This window comes from Melanotaenia boesemani, chromosome 11 (genome assembly GCF_017639745.1).
Source record: "Melanotaenia boesemani isolate fMelBoe1 chromosome 11, fMelBoe1.pri, whole genome shotgun sequence".
NCBI lineage: Eukaryota > Metazoa > Chordata > Actinopteri > Atheriniformes > Melanotaeniidae > Melanotaenia > Melanotaenia boesemani.
The window spans coordinates 34,794,802-34,818,343 of record NC_055692.1 but is presented as its reverse complement, the minus strand read 5'-3'; the positions used below and the strand labels follow the sequence as shown (position 1 = coordinate 34,818,343).

General features: G+C 40.6%; 1 protein-coding gene across 1 annotated transcript in view; it reads right to left on the bottom strand.

Moving 5' to 3' along the window:
* top3b (DNA topoisomerase III beta) overlaps nt 1–13,447 on the bottom strand; it is a 29,680-nt gene extending 16,233 nt beyond the window's left edge. The window contains exons 1-8 of the mRNA XM_041998786.1: nt 13,196–13,447; nt 10,110–10,241; nt 8,433–8,539; nt 8,283–8,357; nt 3,419–3,615; nt 3,190–3,346; nt 2,745–2,858; nt 1,090–1,180 (exon numbers count right to left, since the gene is read on the bottom strand). Coding sequence (XP_041854720.1) covers nt 1,090–1,180; nt 2,745–2,858; nt 3,190–3,346; nt 3,419–3,615; nt 8,283–8,357; nt 8,433–8,539; nt 10,110–10,241; nt 13,196–13,265 — 943 coding nt within the window. The 5' untranslated portion in view covers nt 13,266–13,447. The remainder of the gene's footprint in view (nt 1–1,089; nt 1,181–2,744; nt 2,859–3,189; nt 3,347–3,418; nt 3,616–8,282; nt 8,358–8,432; nt 8,540–10,109; nt 10,242–13,195) is intronic.
* Between the last annotated feature and the right edge of the window lie 10,095 nt (nt 13,448–23,542).

The following is a 23,542-nucleotide window of genomic DNA, read 5'->3' as shown; positions in this document are numbered from 1 at the left end:
TTTGGGTGCCTGTACTGAAAAAGCTTGGTCACCTCTGGTTTTCAGTCTGGATTTAGGAAGGACCAGGAGGATCTGATCTACAGACCTCAGTGCCTTGGATGGAGCGTGAAGGTCTGAAATGCATCTTGGTGCCGTTTTATTTACAGATTTAAAAAAAAAAACTTAAAATGAACTCTAAAACGCCCAGGCAGCCGGTGTTCTGCTGAAACGTGCTACCTTGTCAAAACGTGCTACCGAAGGCTGAATTTATAGCTTTATCTGTTGATCTGGGCTTCCATGTCCAAACAGAATGTCCATTAGTTAATGTAGATGTTCACATATTATAATTAAACACTCAAAATAGTTTAAAGAATTTAGAATATACAATTTATGTCAACATTCATGTGAATATACAAAAACAAGTTTATTTCCCAACACGGAGGTACAGCTGTGACTCTAAACGTGTCCTTACTGCACACTGCATCCAACATTTAAATTAACCCATTAAAAGTACGCTATATATTTATGAAGGTAGGATGATCCAGCAGTGTAAATTACCCCATAAAAAGGTGCTACCTCATACAGAAGTCTATATTTGTGTAGGTGAGACCCCATCCAAGTATTAAGGTGAGATGCCTCAAAAGTATAAATGAATGACAGTTTCTATTTTTAGGCTTTTTTAATAATGAAAAACTCAAATATTTTAAATATGGGCCTACAGTTTCCACAAATTACACGGAGTAACAGCTGATAAGACAGACTGGAACAGCGTAACATGGATTTATGGGCGTGTCCTTACTGCACACTGACATGACGCTTTCCTGATATGCACAAAGGTAGGACGTCTCGATGGGTAGGATGAAACGTTAGAACAGCGGTGCTGCCAGGATGGGGGTGAGGCTTTTCAGTGCCAGTTAAAAGCAGAGCAGCTGCATTTTGGACTAACTCTAGGCGAGCCAGGGAGCGTAGGTTGAGCCCAGCATGCAGAACTTTACAGAAGTACAGAAGTAACAAAAGCAGGAATCTCATTAACTTCATTAACCCCAAGAAAACTATGAATGTTAATATTACACCCATTGTGAAATGAAAGGATGAATCAATGGCAAATACCTAAAGCAGAACTGGCCACTCGTAACATCTCCACTGTGTTCAAAGCCTGAGGTCTTTGTTTGGTCTTCTCCTTCTTACTCACCGACTCCACCTGCATCAGACAAGATAGCCAATAAGAGCTCGTATCAAAGCTTAAAAGTGACCTATACTTAATAAATACTACAGATGTGAAGTAGTTTTCTATGTGAGCAGCAGAAATCAGCTGTTTCTGGACTCCTGATCAACAGGAGTCTGATTAGGTGACATCTGGTCAGGAAGCCAACCACAACAGCAGATGACACCAACTGAAATCTACTGATCCATGAATCAGCTTTAATCTGCTCTGAATCAGTTTATATGTCAGCTGCGCTCCTCCTATAGCTCACTGTCCATTTAATAACCCTTAAAACTCCATTTTTATCTATAACTGCTCCGCCTGTCCTTTAAATATAAAACTACATGTAGCAGCTTTTAATCCCAGTATAAACCAGTCTGTAGCAGCTTTTAATTCCAGTATAAACCAGTCTGTAGCAGCTTTTAATCCCAGTATAAACCAGTCTGTAGCAGCTTTTAATCCCTGTATAAACCAGTCTGTAGCAGCTTTTAATTCCAGTATAAACCAGTCTGTAGCAGCTTTTAATCCCAGTATAAACCAGTCTGTAGCAGCTTTTAATCCCTGTATAAACCAGTCTGTAGCAGCTTTTAATCCCAGTATAAACCAGTCTGTAGCAGCTTTTAATCCCAGTATAAACCAGTCTGTAGCAGCTTTTAATCCCAGTATAAACCAGTCTGTAGCAGCTGTCAGACTGGGAGGTAAAATGATGTAAAATGAATGTATGAATAGATTTAGCAGCATAAAGGTCGACCAGAAGAAGAAAGCAGAATTTATTACTAAGAGAACTTTGTAGAAATATATAGAGTCATAGCCATAGAGGAGCATTATTTTTCTTCTTTTCACACACACATAGAACTTTCTGCTCACTGGTTGATCTTTGGCTGCTCCTGATTGGACGTTACCGTCAATCTAAGCTCTCTGATTGGTGGAAAGTCTGACAGGAAGTGGCTTCATCATCATGTCCAGGTTTAAATAGAGGTCTCTTAGCAACATAGTAGTGATGGTGATGTTTTTATGGTGAAATGTGATAAATAATGCTGTTATCATGGATCATTGTGGATTTACCAGATAGAGTCTCTGAATAAAACTACATTTAGTGGCTGGATTGTAAACCTCCTGGAAAACTTCCATAGATCACCTAAAGGGTAAGCTATCCACCCCAATTTACCCCCAGACTTACACACTACCGAGGGCACCAGAGATCTAGTAGAGTTTTAAGGGTTAAACAGACAGAAATGTACCAGATACAAGCCGATGTAATAATACATTTTATTTGTATGGCAGACTTTAAAATCTAACGACATCTCAAGGTGATTCACAGTTCTAAGATAAAGCCTAAAAACAATAGTTATAAACAAATCAAGATTACAACATAAAGGTCCTAAATAACCATATTAAAAGTAGCAACTAAGAGCACAACAAGAAGAAAATAATTTTTTTTTTTTACAAAAAAAAAAAAATTTGAAAAAGCTGAATTTATCTGTGTTGTTTATAACTTTTAACTGTCTTATTAAACACTGTCGGCTCAGTTTAGATTCCTATAAAAATACATTTATCCCACCTGGGCCTCCTTGGATGTCTTGGCCAGATTGACGAACATCTGTCCCACTTCCCTGTCGAAGACTCTGACCCTGTTCCAGTCCAGAGTCAGTGGACTGTCCTTTCCTTTAAACACCTGACCAAAACACAGATTATATGTGGATGCACCCTGCAGGATGGAGGAGTGAAAGCAGCGCAGAGTTTTAAAGCCGAGGGCCAGGATGAAGCCACGCAAAATGACTCATAACTTCATTTATAGTGACTTTCTCTACTTAGCAGGTACTTTCAGGTTTTCTTTGGTTAGGAATGATGTTAGTGGATCGATTTATGGTTCCAGTTTAGAATAAAGCACACAAGTGTGAGGGTCCTCAGCTTTTCAATCAGGTCAGGATCATCTGAAAAACAGAGGGCTGCAAACCACATACAGAAAAACCAGGTGGCTATGCTGCAGTCTGAGGTCACCTCACCTTTGCTTGGAGGATCCAAAACGTTTCTGGTTTAAAAGACTGGATCTTGTCATGGCGCTCCACACAGAAACCGAGTGTCGGGGTCTGGCATGGTCCAAAAGAGATCAGGGAAGAGTCCAGGTTGCCATATTTGCCTTGAAAATACTTGGTCTGGAACCTGAAAGACAAGTTTAGATCCGGTTTAAGAACAGCTATGAGCGATGATGAGAAAAACATGGCAGCGGCGTACCGGGTGAAGGCGCAGCCGATACGCAGATCCAGTTCCTGCCGAGCGTCGACGGACAGAGCTTCATTCCGGTTGGGCTCCCTGAGGTGGCTCATGGCGTTCCAGATGTCGGTGTCCGTGATGGAGCTGAACTTGGCTCGATAAATGTTCCGATCCTCGACGTTCCCTTTGTTCATCACGGGCAAGATGGCATCCAAAACCTGGGAACCGAAAGCAGCACTGCCTCAGTTTTTACTTCAATCTCATGTTCTGAAGAACTGACAATATTATTTATATTAGAGGAGAATTGGAAAGAAAACCCAGACAAACTAAACTTTACGTTTCTGTCAACTCAAGACTTAATGTAGGTGATTCCATACATCCATCTTCACTGTCTGATCTGCAGTCTGGCTTTCGGCCTGGCCATGGATGTATAACAGCCACTGTGAAGGTCCTGGATGACGTCATCACAGCGCTAGACTCTAAGCAGGTCTGCTTAGCCACCTTTATCGACCTTGCCAAGGCCTTTGATTCAGTTGACCATAAGATCCTTCTACGAAGGCTCTCCAATATCGGTCTGTCCATCTCCTGCTGTGACTGGTTCTCCAGCTTCCTTTCTGACCGTGCCCAGTTAGTGAAAGCAGAAAATATCATGCCAGAACCACTCATTATCTCCAAAGGTGTGCCTCAAGGGTCTATTTTGGGCCCCACCCTTTTCTCCATTTACATCAATGACATAAATAAAGCTGCTGGCAGCTCGCGGATCTACCTGTACGCCGATGACACCATTTTGTATTCAGTCGGCCCCTCTCCACAAGCTGCAGCAGCTGTTCTTCAACTTAGCCTCACTTCAGTAGAGCAGTCCTTCCACAACCTCCACCTTCGCCTCAACTCCAGTAAAACAAAGTGCATCCTTTTTTAGTCGGAAAACTGGTGCCGACACCCTACCAATACTCACCTGTTTAGACGACACGGCTTTGGAATATGTCAATTCCTATAAATACCTGGGCATCTGGCTGGATTCATGTCTGTCATTCATCACCCACATCAATAATCTTCAAGCCAAAATAAAAGCCAGATTAGCCTTTCTTTTCCATAATAAAGCCTCTTTCACCCACGCAACCAAATGCACTTTAGTCAAATTGACTTTACTTCCAATTCTTGACTATGGTGACATCATTTATAAAATGGCAACAAGCACAGCCCTTAAAAAATTAGACACTCTCTACGACTCAGCCATACGCTTTGCCACAAACGCCCCTTTCCACACCCACCACTGTGATCTCTATAAATTGGTGGGCTGGTCCTCCCTTCACACCCGGCGACTCCATCATTGGTTTCTTTTTATTTACAAGTCAATCATGCACAAGACACCTTTCTATCTGTCATCCCTTCTCCACTCCGCTCACAGCACTCATCACACCAGGTCATCCGAATTTATTAAGCTCATTACTCCCAAAACTTCCACTGTTTTCGGCCTTAACGCCTTCCACTTTTCCGCTGCAAATGACTGGAACACACTGCAGAACACTCTTAAACTTCCATCTCTGATATCTGTTTCCTTGTTTAGACAGAGATTTCAACAGATTATTGTCGACACTTGTTCCTGCTGACGATGCTGACTCTCACTTATGCTTATCTTTTCACATAGATCTGTCCCACATACTGAAACCTACTCCCATACCCCTTTCATTTTTATATATTTGTATTTGCTCTGCGTTGTTAGGTGTATTTTTTGTATTGTTGTATTGTGGTTCTTGTGTATGCACAGTTGCATGTTTGTATGTATATACGTTATTTATTCCTGCTGGGGCCTCTTGGCCAGGTCATGTTTGCAAATGAGAACTGGTTCTCAAACATTTTTACCTGGTTAAATAAAGGTTAAATAAAAAAAAAAATAAAACTGTGTAACTAATTATTAGTTTTATCATCAATTAATTTGCACAAATTTCCAAACTTCTGATTTATTTAAAAGCGGAAACATCAGAGTAAAGACTCTTCTCATCAGATAAAATGACTCTTTAACCGTTTTTTATTCTAACTTCAGTCAATTAAATTTCCTACCCTTTCAGGTCATTTGTGGAAAAAAGTCCTCTCCCAAAAACATCTATAAAAACATTATAGATTCTCTTTTCCAACTTTTTCTCTCAAATATTTCAATCAACTTCAGTCATAATCAAAAACAACTAAATGTGGAATTATTGAAATGATTTTAACCCTTTAAATGCCATTTGATTCCATGATGTCACTGTTTGTATTAGAAAAAAAGAGGGAAAAAACTAGTAGGAAAATGAGATATTTTTCATATAATACATGTTTTGGAGGTGGGAGATTTTATTATTATTATATTTTATTTATTTATTTAATCTGTCTTTAGTTTACTAAAACTAGTAAAAGATTGGATTTAAATTAATCTTTTAAAACAAAGCAAGAGTTTGGTATTTTTATATTTCTCATCAGAAAATCAGCTCTACTGAAGCATCTGTGTGACCCTGTTACCGTCAGGTCACCATGGCAACCAGGAAAAGAGGAGACAGACCTGCTTTCGCCTCATCTCCATCCCGAGTGATCAGGTCTGATGCAGAAAGCCAAGGCCGATGGTGGGAGCAGGTCGGAGGAGCAGTTCATGAGGAAGGTAAAACTGGATCAGTGAGGAGGCGGGAGGAGAATTTTAGGCCTGGTCGGGCTTTTCTAAATGGATTCATTGTGACGTCATCAAAACATAAAATGATAAAATACTTTATCAAAGGGTGACCAAACGTCCTCTTTTACCCGGACTTCTCTTCTTTTGAGAGACAAAAACTACGTTGAACCAGATTTTTTAATTTGTCCAAGATTTTGCTCCATTTCAGTGTGAAAAACATTTACATCATTACTCTCAGACGCTGAGCAACAGGAGAGGGAGGGGGCAGCTGCAGAGATTTACCTGGTGATGACATCGCCTACTCTCGACCACTCAGAATCAGGAGAAAACTGTAACACAGCATCACTTTGTGTTTTTGCAGAACTCTCCATCCTCTTTAGTCTCGGATGGGTTTTGCACCCATGGGTCAGCTTTTCCTGGTCAGAGGTTTCAACTCCCTCACTTTCTCCACAGTCTGTAACAAACAGCTCAGTAAGATGTGGTGAAGACCAGGTTCATGTTTTGGACTGATGGCCTCATGGAGTTTTAGAAAATGCAGAAACCGACATGTAAATTCACGGATAAACTACAGAAAAAAACTCCATCTTGGTCTTGGTGGGGGTGCATGGGAAGCTCAGTGTGTGATGTGCAAAGCAGGATATATTTATTACGTTTTTGATATATAAAGGGACAAAAACCAAACAGAAAGCAGAAAGACACTTGATGAAAACGGATCTTCTCCTCCACTGAGTGAACTGAATGCCAGACTATTTTTTTTACACATTTAACGCCACACTTTATTTAATCTTGGGGGAAAAAAAAAAAAGGGCGGCCTCTTCATCACACTGCAGTAGCCTGCATGTGTGTGTGGACACATTTCTATTTACCCACATGGTCGTGATGCCACGTATACAACATACACATACTTGTTTTTTACCAACTCAGATCTGGTCAACCTACTTTATCTCCAAATGGAACTGTAAAACGTGTATGGCATGTTATTTGTATGTTGTGTTCCATAAACAGGTGTTTTTACACTGTTATATTTTTTCCATTGTGTGGGCTCTGGTGTTCTTTATTGTTCAGCAGGTAGATGAGAAAGTGGGTCAGGGAGACGTCAGGATCGAACCTAGTTGGCTGCATTTACAGGGTTAAAACCAGTTATTTTCCTCGTCTTTCCGTCTGGTCTTTTTGCTCCTGAAGCAATAGATCTAGAGGTTTTGTTACTGTCCTGCTCTGGTCTGTTCTATCACTAAAAACTCTGATAGAAACAGCTGGTAAACATTCAGCCTCCACACCAAGGTTGGGAGGCGGAGGAGAGGTGACTACTTCTGTGTAAAGCAGCATCTGGCTTCAGGGTTAGTTCGCTTCACTTTGCCCAGCAGCAATGAAGCAGACACGGACTCTGCTGGACCTAGAAGAGCTGTGTGGTGTTTATTACTACAGCCGGTAGTAAAACACTCACCGCTAAACAGGAAGTTTCTCACAGCGACTTTGTCTGTTCCAACGTTCCCCTCCCCCCAGATCCCCAGCATCCAGCTTTGTCCAGTGCATACAGAGATTCCTCCTGATTATCTGAATCTTTTGATAATATTATAAACTGTAGATGGAGGGATCTTCAAAGTCTTCAAAATTTTCCCTTGAGGATTTTCCTGAAATTGTTCCACAATGTTTGGACCCAGTTTCTCTCTGATTGGTGAACCTCTGTCCACTGTTCCATCTGAGAGACTCTGCCTCTCTGAAATGCTCCTTTTTTACCACGTCATGTTTCTGACCTGCTGCCAGTTGTTTTATTATTTGTACTAATGCCATTCCAGCCTTTTGTTGCTCCTGTTCCAACGTTTTACAGACGTGTTGCTGCATCAGATTCAAAATAAGCTAAAATGTCTGATTACTTTTATCTACTCAGCTGCAGCTTTATAAATATGTTGTGTTGATTTTATCATACTGTAGATCTCTGCAGCTGATTCTTCTTCTTATCCTCATTGTTTAACTCAGTCTGTCCTGTCAGGTGTGACTGTTTTAACTTTGGAAAAAGGTATTCTAGTTCATCAGGCCTGGTCGGAGGTTTACTAACAGATGCAGGTTGGTGATATTAAGTCTTGAAGCACCTTCACAGACTGTCGTTCATCCAGTGTTTCACAAGATTCGATCATTTGCAAAAGAAACTAAAGTTCATATTAGTGGGACTATCTGAGCTGCTCCTGGCCTGAGCTGTTCTGGACAGACATTCATAATGTTGTTCCTGGGATCTGTGGAAGTTACCTCAAAGCAGATGTTCTCGCCTTCTTTGTCACAGTCCAACCATAAAACCACGTAGTCGCAGCCTCTGGCCTCAACCTGTCCGGATGACAGAGACTGGGTTAGATGAGCCGACTCGACTCATTGAGGGACACGGTGTGAAAACAAGCCTACCTGGAGAAACTTCACCATGTTGAGCTTTGGATTGGCCTCCTTCTTTTCTGTTGGAGCTTTACTGAACAGCTCTGCAGGGTCCACCTTGTCCCAGTTGTTGTATTTCCCTGGAAAGAGAAACATGAAGCTGTCAGGACAATCCCAAGAACCACATCTGGATCAGAAGCACTCAGCCATTTAATCTGACTGGATGTGTTGTGAAATGCAGCTGTGCCTCCTCTGTGCTGATGTTTATGGTCGCGGCTCAGTAAAGAGGCGAAGCAGCACGTTGTCTGATGAAGCTGCTTTTAGCCTGAAATGTGTTAATAAATCAAGTTAAATGCAGCTAAATATCTTCTCTGTAGCTCCTTCAGGACTCAATGATAGATGATTATACGGCCTAAAGAGGAGGATCACTGGTTTGTAAACTGTTATAAATCTGTTGTTTTCTAGCTTCTCGCCTGATTCTTTTCAGAATAAATGAGGGATTCCAACCATATTTCATGTCTATGACTACATTTAGAAAAATTCTCACTCAGAATGAATTCAAACGTTTAGAACAGACTTTTTTATTTTTAGATAAGCTGCATGTTCCAGCTGATGACTTTTTCTTTATTCTCACCAGAGTTTTGTTCTCTTTGTTGTCTCCATCCTTTTCTCTTTGTGTGTCTCTGTACTGGTTGGTGGTTTGCAGAGCACCTGGTACTTATATTCATATCTAGACCTGAACATCGAAGGCCTACAACAGCCATAACATTTATTATTCTTATAACAAATGTATCAAACATGCTAATGCTCCAAAGGGAATGTAAATAGCACATCAATGTTTCACCATGAAATAGGCCGTTTTTACAACCCCAGTTCCATAAACATCAAGATGCTGAGTAAAATGTAACTAAAACCAGAATGAAATTATCTCTATTTTATTCCCAGTAGAAGATAAACAACCAATCAGATGTTGAAACGGAGACATTTTACCATTTGATGGAAAATATGAACTCATTGTGAATCTGATGCAGCAACACGTCTGTAAAACGTTGGAACAGGAGCAACAAAAGGCTGGAAAAGTAACTGGTACAAATAAAAAACAGCTGAAGGAGCATTTGACAACTAATTAGGTTAAATTGGCCAAAGGGAAGAAGAGGAAGATTTCAGAGAGACAGAGTCTCTCAGATGGATCGATGGACAGATTCAACAGTCTGACACAAACTGTGTCTAAAAATTGTGGAACAATTTCAGAAAAATGTTCCTCGATGTAAAATTGTGAAGACTCTGAAGATCCCACCATCAACAGTTTATAGTATTATCTACAGATTCAGAGAATCAGGGGGAATCTCTGTGTGCAGGGGACATTAAATTATGGGTTAGTGAGATTTTCAAATCACTGCATTCTGTTTTTAATTGAAGACCTGATGAAATCTGGTGCAACATGGCTGATAGTGACACAGAGCTGACCCATAATCTACGGCTTGATTTCAGTTGAAATGACAGAAAACGTAAGTCACTAGTAAGAAAAAAGTGTGTTTAACAGGCGGAAAGTACAGAGATTACTGAGATATAATCTTATAAAAACAACTTGTCTGTTTGGGCACAACCAGATGAAACTTGTTGACAGTTACATTATTGTATGTTTGTTCAGTGTTTGATTTTCATTCTGCCAAATATCTAAAGATGACAGGTAAAAAGGATTTTCCTCACCAATAAAATCCAGACTCATTACATGTCCACAAACAGAAGTCATCTTAAAGCGGACGGTCTGGCCTTGGAAACTGCCGGTGTATTCGTGCACTGAGCACGCTCCATTCAGCCCCTTTCGACTGGAACAAGTTCCTAAAGACCAAAAAAAAGAAGATTAAAGTATCTACACGTCAACACTGTCACTTCATAGAGTGGTGATCGTAGATGAATCCAAGTTATTACAGTAGTCTGTAAATTTAAAGTTTTTTCCTCACTATAAGCTGCAACATGAGGTAAAGGTTGAAGATATTTACTTGAAGACAAGGAGACAAGAAGGAAGACGGGTAATAAAAACTCTTCAGATCTTCAGCTCTGATGGTTAAAACGTCTCCAGATCCCAAACCTACAGTATTAAATCTAAACAAAAGGTTGATCTGCGGCCTATTCAATATGTTAGAATTTCACAATAAAATGTTTTAGAATGAATTAAAACGTGACTTTATGTGAAATTAAAAACCTTTAATATCAACTGCACCTCATTTTGTTCCTTTTTCTAAAACATGTCTCCCTGCTGATTCCTCAGGTCACATGCAGACTAAAGATGGATCAGATTTCTGTCTCAAATCAGATGGAATGATTACATCTGATCAATATGTCTGGACATCTATCCTATCTGGGTCGTCATGGTAACGCCATCAGCATCCGGCAGACAGACAAACAGACAGATAGATATAAAGACTCAGATAACAAACAAAATAAAGGAGCAAAACAAACATGAAATCTATAAACCAGATAATAAACAAAATAATAAAATGTACAACAAACCAACAGAGCGAGTGATTAAGTAAGAAGAATTGGCTACAGAAGTATAAAAATTTAAATAAGGACATGCCAAATCAAATGTAAGAAAAATGAACCAAAATAGAATTTAAGAAGTAGAATAAAAGGGTAAGTGGACAGAAGCAGCAGGTAGAGCCTGGTGTGAACAGAGTGATGGGATGTGGCAGAAAAGGTTTCCTGTATCTGTCCGTACGACAGCGGAGCGTCTCAGTCTGGTGGAGAAGGAGCTCCACTGTCTGACAGTGTGTGCTGGAGAGGGTGGTCGGGGTTCTCCATGACGGAAACCAGTTTTTTCAGCGACCTCCTCTCCACCTCTCCAGGTCCAGTTTGTACCCGATGACAGAGCCAGTCTTCTTTCTAAGTGTGTCCAGTCTGTTGGAGTTGCTGCTCCGATGCTGCTTTCCCAGCACACAGCAGCAAAGACAAGAAAACTGGAGACGACAGACTGATAAAAGACATTGAAGGATGTGAGACATCTCCACAAGTAGAGCCTGCTCATCCCTTTCTCGTACACAGTATCTGTGCTGGACTTCCAGTCCCGTCTGTGGTCGATGGTCACTCCCAGGTACTTATAAATATTTCAACAACCTCCACCTCCTGCTCCATGATATTCAGGTAGAGGAGTCCTCTTCCTCTGGAAGTCTATCACCATCTCTCTGGTCTTGGTGACATTCAGATGCAGGTGATTCCTGCCAGTTTACTCTACAAACCCGTCCACCAGTGCTCTGTCCTCCTCCTCTCCTCCCTCTCCTATACACCCCACCACCGCTGAGTCATAAGAGTATTTCTGAAGGTGGCAGGACTCAGTGTAGTACTGGGAATCAGTGGTGTATAAGGGAAAGTGGAAAGGAGACAGCACAGTCCCCTGAGGAGCACCACGTCAGACAGGACGCTGCCCAGACGGACAAACTGTGGCCTGCCTGCCAGCTGTCAGTCATCCAGGAGACCATGGAGTTGTCGACACCCATCCCCTGCAGCTTCTCACCCAGCAGCAGTGGCTGGATGGTGTTCAAAAGCACACGAGAAATCAAAGAAAGCTACTCACAGTGCTGCCACCATGCAGATGCAAACGGGCTCGCTGCAGCAGGTGGATGACTGCCTCGTCAACACTCAAATGAGGATGGCAGGCTATTTTATCAGCCGAAACACCAAGAATGAAGAACCGCTACCCTAACTGGCTCTAGAAAACAACAAAAAAGCTGCATCTGTTCCTGGTGAAGCATCAGGCTAAGATATACTGGCTAACGAGGAACGTCGGCAGAAAACCAGAGCAGCCTCCGTCAGACTCCACCCAAGTTTTTGAGCTGAATCTGGAAGCTGTCCTGGAGAAGATCCACAGGGGGAAAAATATCAATTGTTGACTAAACTACTGACAGGAGAGCCAGCCAAGGCCATGTATTTAATAAAAAAATAAATAAAAAAACTAAACCTGAGGTTTATGTCTGGTTGACCAGTATATACACCATCACAGCAGGGGAGACGCCTTTCATGAATTCCAAGTCTAAGTACGTAGATAATTCTCAAGAAAAAGATTGAAACAAATTAAAAGTGGATTAAACATAAATCTGTAGGAGGGAAATTTGCATGGCTTCATGACCCAGTCTGAAATGTTTCATTCAGTTCATTGAAGACCTTCGAGTTTGGTTGTAAAATGATTTCTTCCTCTTAACATTCGTTCCTGAACCTCATATTGGTTCATACTAATTTAAATAGCCATCATTATTTATAGGTAATGATCAGAAGGAAATCCTTAAAAAGGATAATAATGTGATGCTGAGAGAGGACTTGAAGTCATCCTTCTGCCTCACAGTTGAGTGATGCAAGTAAAGACTGAGACACACCTGTGTCACTTTAAAAACAAATCCTATTTGACCTTTTGGACGGTTTGGGAAAATCTTTCCCCCCACACTGTGAGCATTTAGGACAGGGCTGTGGAACCTCTGATAACTGAGATGTCTGCAGAACTTACATGCAGAATGAGGACAGCTCCTTGTGGATCCAGCTGATAAATAGTAGAGTCGCTTTATCTTAAGTCTATCCTAATTTCTATTGTCACCTTTCCTTAACTGGTCCCATTCATACGTCCTCAGTTTTCATGTTCTCATACATGTTCACTTCCAATTCACAGATAATTGAGATTTTGAGTCTATTCCTTCTGTTTTTAACATATTAAGGACAAAGTTGTTTCCACAAGCTAACGGGGACGTTTTCTAAACAACCCGGTTGTCACAATGTGCTGTAACGTGTAGTTATAAGGTCGTACTTACCTTTGGAGAGGATTTTGGCTATGGACTGAGCTAAGGAGGGTTTCTCTGCCACCATTAAAACAGTCCTCATTTTAACAAACTTCTGACAGTAGATCGTTTATAAAACTCGAATCGGCTCCGGTTTTCTCAGTCCGGACGGATTTCTAGAGAAAGAACAAGTACAATACCACCAATAACTAGGTCTCAGTTATGAAAATGTCCATGATGAATAGAAATGCTAGGTAACGTAAGATGCTAGGTTACAGCAGATTCACTTCCGGTGTAACGTGACGTTGATCAGCTCCGTTGGAAGCAAACAGCGCCTCCTGCTGGAAGCTCCGAGAACATCCAGAAACAATGTCTGTGTGCGCGCGCTATGCTGCACGCTGTGAAGACATGTGTTCAGGATGGCTGACAGTTTATTTTGAGGGATCTAAGCATAGCATTTTTATGATACACACTCAAGTTTTACCATATAAGGTTCTCTGTCCTACAGACTGGATCTAAACACACGAACATCCTATATGTAAACTTGTATCTGATCTATGATTGGAGGATACAAGGGGGTTTAAGTTTAGTTTAGTTTAGTTAGTTTGGAGTCTTTGTCTAGTTATTGTCGTCCATTTTGTTTTGTTGAGTTTGTTTAAGTTACACTTTTGTATCATTAAATTTAGTTGACCTCTTTTATTGGCCAGCTAGTTTATTCATTCTTTTGGATTTTTGTATTACTTTTGGGTCAATAAAAACCCAGTTTTTGAAATTTCTTTCTGTGTTCACATTGCTTTACAGCATGGTCCTTGACACTGACCATAATCATTATTTTTCAGTTATATGCTGTTATTTTAATGGTCTGGTCCACTGAAAATCAGAAGCTGAGTGTCTCCCTAAAATTTTGTCCCTGGATTGATGTCATCATATACTATAAGTATCTTGGAGTCTGACTTGACAGCAAACTCTCTTTTGAAACAAAATGACAGTGCTTCTTATTCTGGGCTATGGCGATGTTCTAAGTGTGCCTCACACACTCTCCTTCATGAAGCAGACATCATTTACCATGCTGCTGTCCGTTTTGTGACTGGAACGTCTTTCAATACCAAACATTGGAATCAACTCCATCTTCAGCCACTATTAAAAAAAGTAGTCTGCAATTTTATTATGAACTATGACTTGTATAATATAATATAATATAATATAATATAATATAATATAATATAATATAATATAATATAATATAATATAATATAATATAATATAATATAATATAATTCCCTTTATCTAAAACAAGTCTCCCTGCTGATCCCATATTATAAAATATTAAAATATTCAGGGTCGTGGGGAAGCTGGAGTCTATCCCAGCAAATAACAGGTGAGAGGCAGATCCACCCTGTTCCATACGCCAGTCCATCGCTTGGCAGAGAGACAAACATTCACACTCACACTCAGTCCTGGGGAGAACTTAGAATAACCAGTTAACCTAACATGCATGTCTTTGGACCGTGGAGGACGTCGGAGTACCCGGAGAGAACCCAGCCGCTCATCCAACCTCCCTCCCTCCAGCTGAGGCTCAATCCAGCAACCTTCCCGCTGTGAGGCCGCGGCACTGACGCCACCATGCAGCCAATAACATGAGATATATTATGGAATCCAATATGGCTGCCAACCTGCTGTCATAGTAGTAAAAAGTAAAAAGTTCATTCACTCATGATTCAGACACTTTATTTGTTTTTTGTTGTTAATCATCTTGTTAGAAAGCAGCATGTTATCCAGTAAAAACTTAAACAATGAAAAGTTGTACATGTGTGTTCAAAAGTTTAAAGAAAGTAAAATTATGTTCACATGTAAAGATTCTGGTGGATTTTAGGTTCATTCTGACGTCATACAGGCAAATTCTCCCTAACTTTATGTAAGTAGTGTGTATGTGATGTTGTTTTGTAGGACAGGATTTTAGGACGACCAGGATCTGATTTCTTTATTTTATCTTCTGTGGTCCAACACCAGATGTGGAGGAGCTGATAAAGATTCTGATCCCTGATCATCTCCCAGCACGCTCTGATCCACCGGACAAGCTGGAAGTGGTACGTGTCCAGGTTCAGTCCAGGACTGGTCTGAACCTGAGGGATCCACCTCCTGCATCAGGGAACTGCAGACACAGAGAGGATGTAGGAGGCCAGAAAGACTCAGATTCTTCAGCCCAGGAAGCTCCAGCAGCAGCTAACAGAGCTCCTGCAGGCCTGGAATGGCTCAACAAGTCAGGCTGCTTTCACAAATGGTTTGTTTGATTTCCTATAAAAAGCAGGGCACGGACATTCGTACATATTCCTACGAAATTCTGAGCCAGATGGTGTCCAAGTCACTAAAGGTGTTCTGTGTGCTGCCTGGAGGACTTCTCTGGGTTTTGAAACGACAACATAAAATGCAGAAAATGCAGAAAACATGCTTTTAATATTTCAAATTACCACCGGGCAGAGGCATCAGGAGTTTTTAGGCTTTCTCTATGTCTATTGACCGGTATATTTCATGACTATACAAGAGATTTTAAACTATAATTACTATATTATATTAAAAACACAGTCAATATTTGATTTTGCAGGTCTTTACTGACCACATCACATTAAACCCTGCTTTACTTTCATTTATTTAATCAAACTGGACTTAATGCATTAAAACCCAAGCGGTGCATCATTTAATTACTTATGCACAACCTAACACTTAAAATGTTTTACATCCAGCTTATAAACCTTCTGTAAGTAGTTTTTATGTTCCAGTTTTATCCCAATAAAACTTTTGTCGTGTTATTTTTCCCCACATTATTTCTCATGGGTTGTTAAATGGTAGCCTATGGATGGGTACATATGTGATAATCTGTGATGTAACCCTGACTCTGACCCTAAATCCAGCATATTAGGTCTTCTTTTAAGATTATAAATGTCCTAAATTGTATTATTGTATTATAACTCTAAAGTTGACTCCTTTTGAAATATCGTTCTCAAAAAATTGAAGAAAAAAAAGCTTCATTTTCCAACCAGGTGCTCCCTGAAGGCCTCTGTCAGTTAAATGATAAAAAAATCAAACTTTGGCTTGAACTAAACCAAAAGAATCACTGGAAAGTTCTGCATCTGGAGAATGTCAGTGTGGACTCGACATGATGGTATTTGAAAAACTGACCTTTGAACCTTCACCTCATGAAGACCAGCGGTTACAGAGAGCTCTGGTCCTGAGTTCAATGGCTGTAAATGTGTGGATTAAATACATTTACACCCATTTAACAATAAGATTAATAACTCCCTGCATACACACACACACACACACAAACACACATACATACTGATATGTTATCAATTCAATATTTACAATTTTAAGTTTGATGAAGAGTCACAACTCCCCATAGCAGCGCCATGCAGCTGGAAACACACTGGGAGAAGGGCACTGGAAGATCCAGGATGTGCTGGAGGAACTCCTCTCTTGGCCGACATGGGAACACTTCAGGATTCCCCCAGATGAGCTGGAGAGAAGAGGCTGAGGAAAGAAAAAGTCTACCTCCTCCATGACCCACAGCTGGATCGGTGGATGGATATTAGCAGGGAAGTGACACATACACTTATAGTTTACTAAGAAATGTAAACATTTTTCTCCCAAACTTCGTCAGGTGAATGCATATCATCCATAGTTTTCTGTCATCATTTTTCTGACTGAATGAACAGGGTGGATGAATGCGGGGGTGGTGCAGGCCCATCCATCTGCTGTGTTGCTGGAAATTCGTAGCAAACCCTTTCGGTAGGATTTGCTAGGAATAGGTAATGTGAATATGTTGAAGAAATCATTAGCTGTTTAATTGTAAATGATACTCATTTCTATCAGTGCCATCTCCTTTTATCCTCCCATCTGCTGTTTTTAAACAAAAAAGATATTTAATTTAGATGTAAAGTTAGATGTAAGGGACTTGTTTTTCATTGAGTGTTATATTTAACAGGTCTGTTTCTAATCTGTTTCTGAAAAGTTCATCCCAGACTCACATTTTCTCCAGAGTTTGCACAAACTTCTCCAACCTCTCTGTGGCGGCTGCCTCCTTTCCCTCTTCCTCTCCTGTTGAGAAAAAGAAGAACAACTTTTTATCTCTTTGAAAACTAGAAACCAGAGCTGATGAGTCGGACATGGAGATCAAACCAGAGACCAGAGAGGTAGGACTGAGTCCATCATCCGGAAGCTTTTAGATAAAAATCAGGGTTCTGACATTGATTAATCATCTCTACATGCTGACATCATTCCTCATTAGAATAAGCCCAATGTCTCAAGGCTGAATGCTAATGCCAGGAAAACCATTATGATGGTGACCATGATGTCCTCACCCACACCCTTAACCTCCAACCGACATAAAAGCCACTCCAGTCCATGTGGACAAGCCAATCATCACAACCAGGCAATCAGGTGGTCAAACAGCCGGGTCCCAGACAAGAAGACGGTGTATAAATACAGGAGGGTCCCGCTACGTGCTGCCGACTGACTCCTAGCCAAAGACTGACTCCACCGAAGACTAATGAAAACAAAATAAACAACCAGCAAATCAACTAAATCAGAAGCTCCGTTACACCGAAACCCAGCCGTGAACCTCCGCCATGGAACAGCTGCAGGTAAGAAAGCTGCTTCTCATCGTTTCAATGAGACCTGTCTGACTGTTTAAGACTGTTTGACATAATACTCTTTAATACTTTCTCATTTCCTTCTGGGATTAATAAAAAAATCTATTCAGATAAACATATTTTATTTAGAATGAATTAAAAGTAGGCAAAATAAAATCAAGACACATCACTTTAGTTACTGTCCGACATGCAGCCATCTCAAGATGATTTATTCATAACAAACATTGTGATCTGTACGTCTGACTTCAGGTAGTTATACTAAACACAACAGTATTCTTCCACATAATCTGTTGGACATTTTTCCATTTCATCCGTGCAGTTGTTCCACAAACTACCTCCTTCTCCTGGAACCTGGTACGTTGTGTTGGTTCTTGCTTGTCAAACATGAGGTTTTTGTCTCAACTGGAACAAATTCTGAATATTGGGGAGCAAAGATTGGGTTCTTGCTCTGTAAATAACTGGGACTGTTCAACCAAATCCTTAAACTTTAGTGTTTTAGAGTTGATTTAAAGAGATGATTAGATTGTTCTGTGTTGGAGGTTTTTGTGTAAAATTCCTGTTTTTCTTTTTTACTACTTAATTCCATTTAATTTCCTACTAATATCCGAGTTACTCTTTGATTCTCAGGCTCAAAGAAAGAAATCAAAGAAGTTCTTAACCTGTAGAGGATGGAATATCACCAGTGAGAGCAGATCACCAGTTTATTTTTTTCTTTTCTCAGGAAATATCATTTATGTTTAAATTACATGAAAACAGAACACACAAAACCAGACAGCACAGATCACTAGAAGAAAAGCCCTTCAGACAAGTGTGCAAGCATTCTTGGTTTCAGAATCATTAATACGACGGCAGCAACTTGTGGGAATTCTACAGGCTGGAAATGCTGCAACACAAGCGTTAGGATGGTAACCAAGAAACATTTCCAAAGAAAAGTTCATCATTTCCTTTCAAGCCAAATGCAACATGTAGCTGGATAGAAAAGTTTACCCATCAAGGTGAGCCGTGTTTTAGGTAAAGCCGGTCGCTCTGTATGTTTAATAAGAAGCTCAGAGGCTCAGCTTTAATAGTCTCTTCTGGAGCTAAGATCAGGTAATCTTTTCCCAGTATCTACATATCAAAAAACACAACCAGACATAATGAAAAAAGGTCCCAACTTGTTTTTTACATTTCACACGTAGGGCGGAAACTCGTGGGTTGATCCTTTTTAAGTGTGCATATATACTTGCAACCTGTCTACACTGCAAGTCTGCTACACACAAACAACGACAACAGGAAGATTAAAAAGCAGCTGACCAGGATTATCCATTAACTTAAAACCCCAGACCTTCGTTCCATCACTCCTTACCTCTACAAAGATTTGAATCATTCACAAATAACATAACATAAAAGAGAGAAATGAAACCTTTATCACTTAAGGTATTTAAATTATAACTTAGGATGAACTTCTCAGTGGGGCTGAATAACGGTTGGACCAGAGGAAGCTTCAGTTTAGATGTAATAAAATGTCTTATTTGGAGGTAGCTGAAAAACTGTGTTTGAGGCTGCTCATATTTCTTCTGTAATTGTGTAAAAGACATAAGAATATCACCTTCATAGATGTCAGCAGCATCACTGAAGCTATTATTGTGTGGTTGTGTGAGGACACGGTTCACCAGGATGGCAGGTTTGTTCTGAGCCAGCGCTGGAGGGCACAAGCGTCGTGTAGGATAACGTCCAGTATGTTTGCAGATGTCTCGCCAGATCTTTAAAGTACTGGAATTAACTAACTTATTTTTAACTTCTGTTGGTAGTTCATCGACTTTTTCAGAAATAAAACTAAAGGGAGAGAGATAGCGTATCTCCCTAAAGTTCTCTAACCAACCCAGACTATACGCGCATGGCAGGCCCAGCTCTAGTGTGGAAAATCAGACAATCACAAACCGCCCTTTTCAACTGGTAACTGTAAAACTTTTATCTTTAATCTAGGTTTTTTCCATGCCAGATATGATTTAAGAACGACTTATTGAGGTCTGATATGGTTATATGACTCATCCAAAGGAGTTACAGTTGCACTGAATACAATGGAAGTATTTTCACTTTTATTCAACTAATTCTGACAAGCCACGATAGAGGAAGACAAAATCATTGATTTAAATCTCTTTTAATTGAAGTTAAACTTCTTATGAAATATTAATTTAAATTTATAAATGTCCTTATTATTTGTAGACACCCCGATTTCCAGATATGTAAAGCTGAGACCTATATTTCAAGAAATTTAAACAAACTCAGTTTCTTCCATGAAAAGTTAATAAAACTTGTAGACAGTTTTATATTCGAACAGGCAAACAGAGGACATGTGACACACAGGGACCTGTCCACTAACGCAGTCTTGGTTATTGTCTCCGTGCAGCTGCTGCGTGTCATACTGATGTGCATCCTGACTCTCCACCAATGCATGGCCATGCCCCTCAGCAGCCAGTGTGTTGATGAGTCTTTCTGCACCTACAACCTGCAGGACTACCACAGCCAGTTGGTCAGCCTGCCCAGCCACATCAACGAGCGCAGCATCGCGACCTGGAGCTACGTGTGAGTTGCATGTATTCGTACAATTCAGTTCAACACAACTCAATTCATTTACTTCAAAGCATTTGTTTTCTGTTATTAAACAGAAAATAATCTGGTTCTATAAAAATCCAAACTAATCAAATCTAATTAAATTACATGTCATCAAGTTAAAGTCAAATTCAGTCCAAAGGTTGTGGGAAACATGGAGATGGAGCTCAGAGTCAGGAGGGGAGGTCATCTGCCTCGACCTGCAAGGGAGAGTAAAGTAACACCACCAGGGCACTAGTGGCCTTTATTAACAAGTAACTTGACAGAAAAAGATGGCCTGATTTCTGAAGCCAAACTGGGAGCTGGTTTCCACAGAGAGGGGTCTGATAACTGGTGGTTCTGCCTCGCGTTCTACGTTTAGACCCTCTAGGAACCACCAGTACAGTCTGAGAGCGAAGTGAGAAGAGAAAATCTGGATCTTTAAGATCCGATGGAGCTTTCTCTCTAAGAACTTTATGTGTGAGGAGAAGAATTTTAAATTGTGTTCTGAATTTAACAAGGAGACAATGAAAAGAAGATAAAACTGGAGAAATGTGATCTCTGCTGATAATTCTCATCTTCGTTTATCACCAGGGAAAACATTGACTTGAACCGTGTACCTCAGGTCATCCACGAGGCCAGCTGCCACACCAGCCACTTCTGCAGGGGGCTGGAGAACAGTTTCGGCCTGGAGACCATACCGGTGTCCCTCAGGATGCCCGTCCTGAAGAAAAATCCTGCCTGCTTCCCGTCTGCCAGCTACTCTCTGGAATTTGAAATGATCACCGTGGCCTGTATTTGTGCCATTTCTCGGAACAGCTGAACAAGACTGAATGTGCAAATATCAACTGCAGACATGGGAAATCTCTGAGAAAATGTTTTTTTAGACAAAACAAAAGGTTGATATAGTAATTTCTGAAAAACTGTCTATTTTATTCATTGTAATAATTATCCTGTGGACAATAAAAATGTTACTGTTCAGTACAAACCTGTTGATAGCTGATCAAAGTGATTAAAGACGTGTTCAGTGCATCATTACTGTCTATCAGAAGTACAGTCTGTTCCTAGAAACATATTCAAATAACAATAAGCAAATTATCTTATACTTCAGTGACATCTGCACCTGTAGACAGATCCTCACCTCCGCCCAGGTTATGTTTTTGGCAGCGTTGGTTTGTTAGCAACATAACTCAATAAATTATGAACAGATTTTTATTTAATTTTCAGGAAGTCTCAGAAATGGAAAAAGAATAAGAATGAGAAAAACTTTATTAGTCCCTCAGTGGGGAAACTGCTTTGCTGCAACAGTACAGGTGCAGTAAGCAGAAGATTATATAAAAAGATATAAAAAGAACACACCCACACGATAAGTAATAATATGTACAGTATATGGTCTGACAGGGTGAGTATGTACAATGTATAAATATGTACATAAACATGCATACAAATATTTAAACACAGTTTAGATGTGTACATTGTAAAGTCTGACAGCAGCAGGGAGGAAAGACCATCACAGCAAAAATGGATCAGTTACAAGATGACATCATGGTAAATGTTAAGTACACTAAAAGCTAACCCAGATTGCCACCATTAGAGAAAATGCAATTTTCTTCAATAACTTCAAGACTGCTCCTCCCAGCGCTGCCACCGAACCACAGTTTAGGGGTTTGCACGTCCCACAGATCATAGAAGCTATGTTATCAAGGACTTTATCAGCCATGGAAAACAGTGTGTGGCTCAACAAACCCCTATGATGGAAAACAATTGCTTTACAGTTTCCTTTCCCTTACATGGTCACTGGAGCCAGGCCTGGAGGTGGGGCACAGATGCAAGCATCTGGTGGCCGGTCCTTTGCCCAAGTGTCGTATCATCAGACTTGTGACCTCATGTCTTGGACGCTTGGGTCGACAGAGGGCCAGAGTTATCAACTGATCACCTGGTGGTGAGCTGGCTCAGATGGTGGGGGATGCTAGTCATGACTGCTGGGAATATCTAGCAGAGTCCCCTGTCAGAAAGAGCTTCATCTCCCACCTCCACTGTTGAGGCGGCCAACTAGAGGTGTGGGGATGAGGTGGTCGGTGCCTGTTGCAGTGGTAATCCTCTAACTCGCTGGTGGATACCAGCTCCTAAGGATGCCGTCAAGCTGAAGAAAGAGTCCTATCAAGCCTTTTAGGCTCATGGGACTGTGGAGGCAGCTGACAGGTATCAGCAGACTAAGAGGACCACAGCTTCAACGGTTGCTGAGGCAAAAAACAACAGAAGGTGTCAACCATTATCTGGTGCATGTAGCCTACGCGTCTTTGCTGATGCCATAAAGAATCTACCAGAACCAGGTTTTACTTCAACAGACCAAATAAATTAAAAAGATGTAGCAGCACAAACATGGCATGGAGGTCCGCCATGGAGGTTTTGTGGGTTAAGCAGGGTCTGAGTACACAAGTGCAAGATGATGTAAAGTACGTCATATGGAGTAAGACAGGAGACAATAAACAAAAGAAAGAAAATGAAAGAGAAAAAGAGAGTGAAGAAACGAGAGAAGAGAGAGAGAGAGAAAAAAAATGACAAAGACATACCAGATAGAAGGTAACAACATCAGCTGTTCAGTCTTAGCAAAAACAAGAACAGACAACCTGCTGCTACACATGTAAGGTAACAAACAACAACAAAACAAACACCTGCAACATCTTTAAGAAAACAAACCTGACAACCCTCAGAAGCACCTATAAAAAGACTGGCCCCGCGATGGACTGGTGACCTGTCCAGGGTGTACCCTGCTCCTCACCTGCTACACGCTGGGAGAGCCTCCAGCTTCCCCGCAACCCTTAATGGACGAAGCGGTACAGACGATGGATGGATGGATGGAAAAAGACAGACAAGCTGTAGAAAAAATAAAAAATTAGTGCCCCCCCCATACTCCAAAAAAGTATAGCATATTTTTTTAAATGAGATGTTAAGATATTTTACTAGTTCAAATGAAATATTAGTTTGTTTGTTTTGTAGTTGATAACAGCAACACAGGGTAGTAAAAAGGTAGTAAAATAGAAGCACCCGGTTTAAGGCAATTTAGCCCTTTAAACTTAAAGCGGAAATGGAAACGAGAATGATGACGTCAGTGAAGCCCTGGTCCAATAGGATGTTGCGCTGACCACAGCTCTGTAAA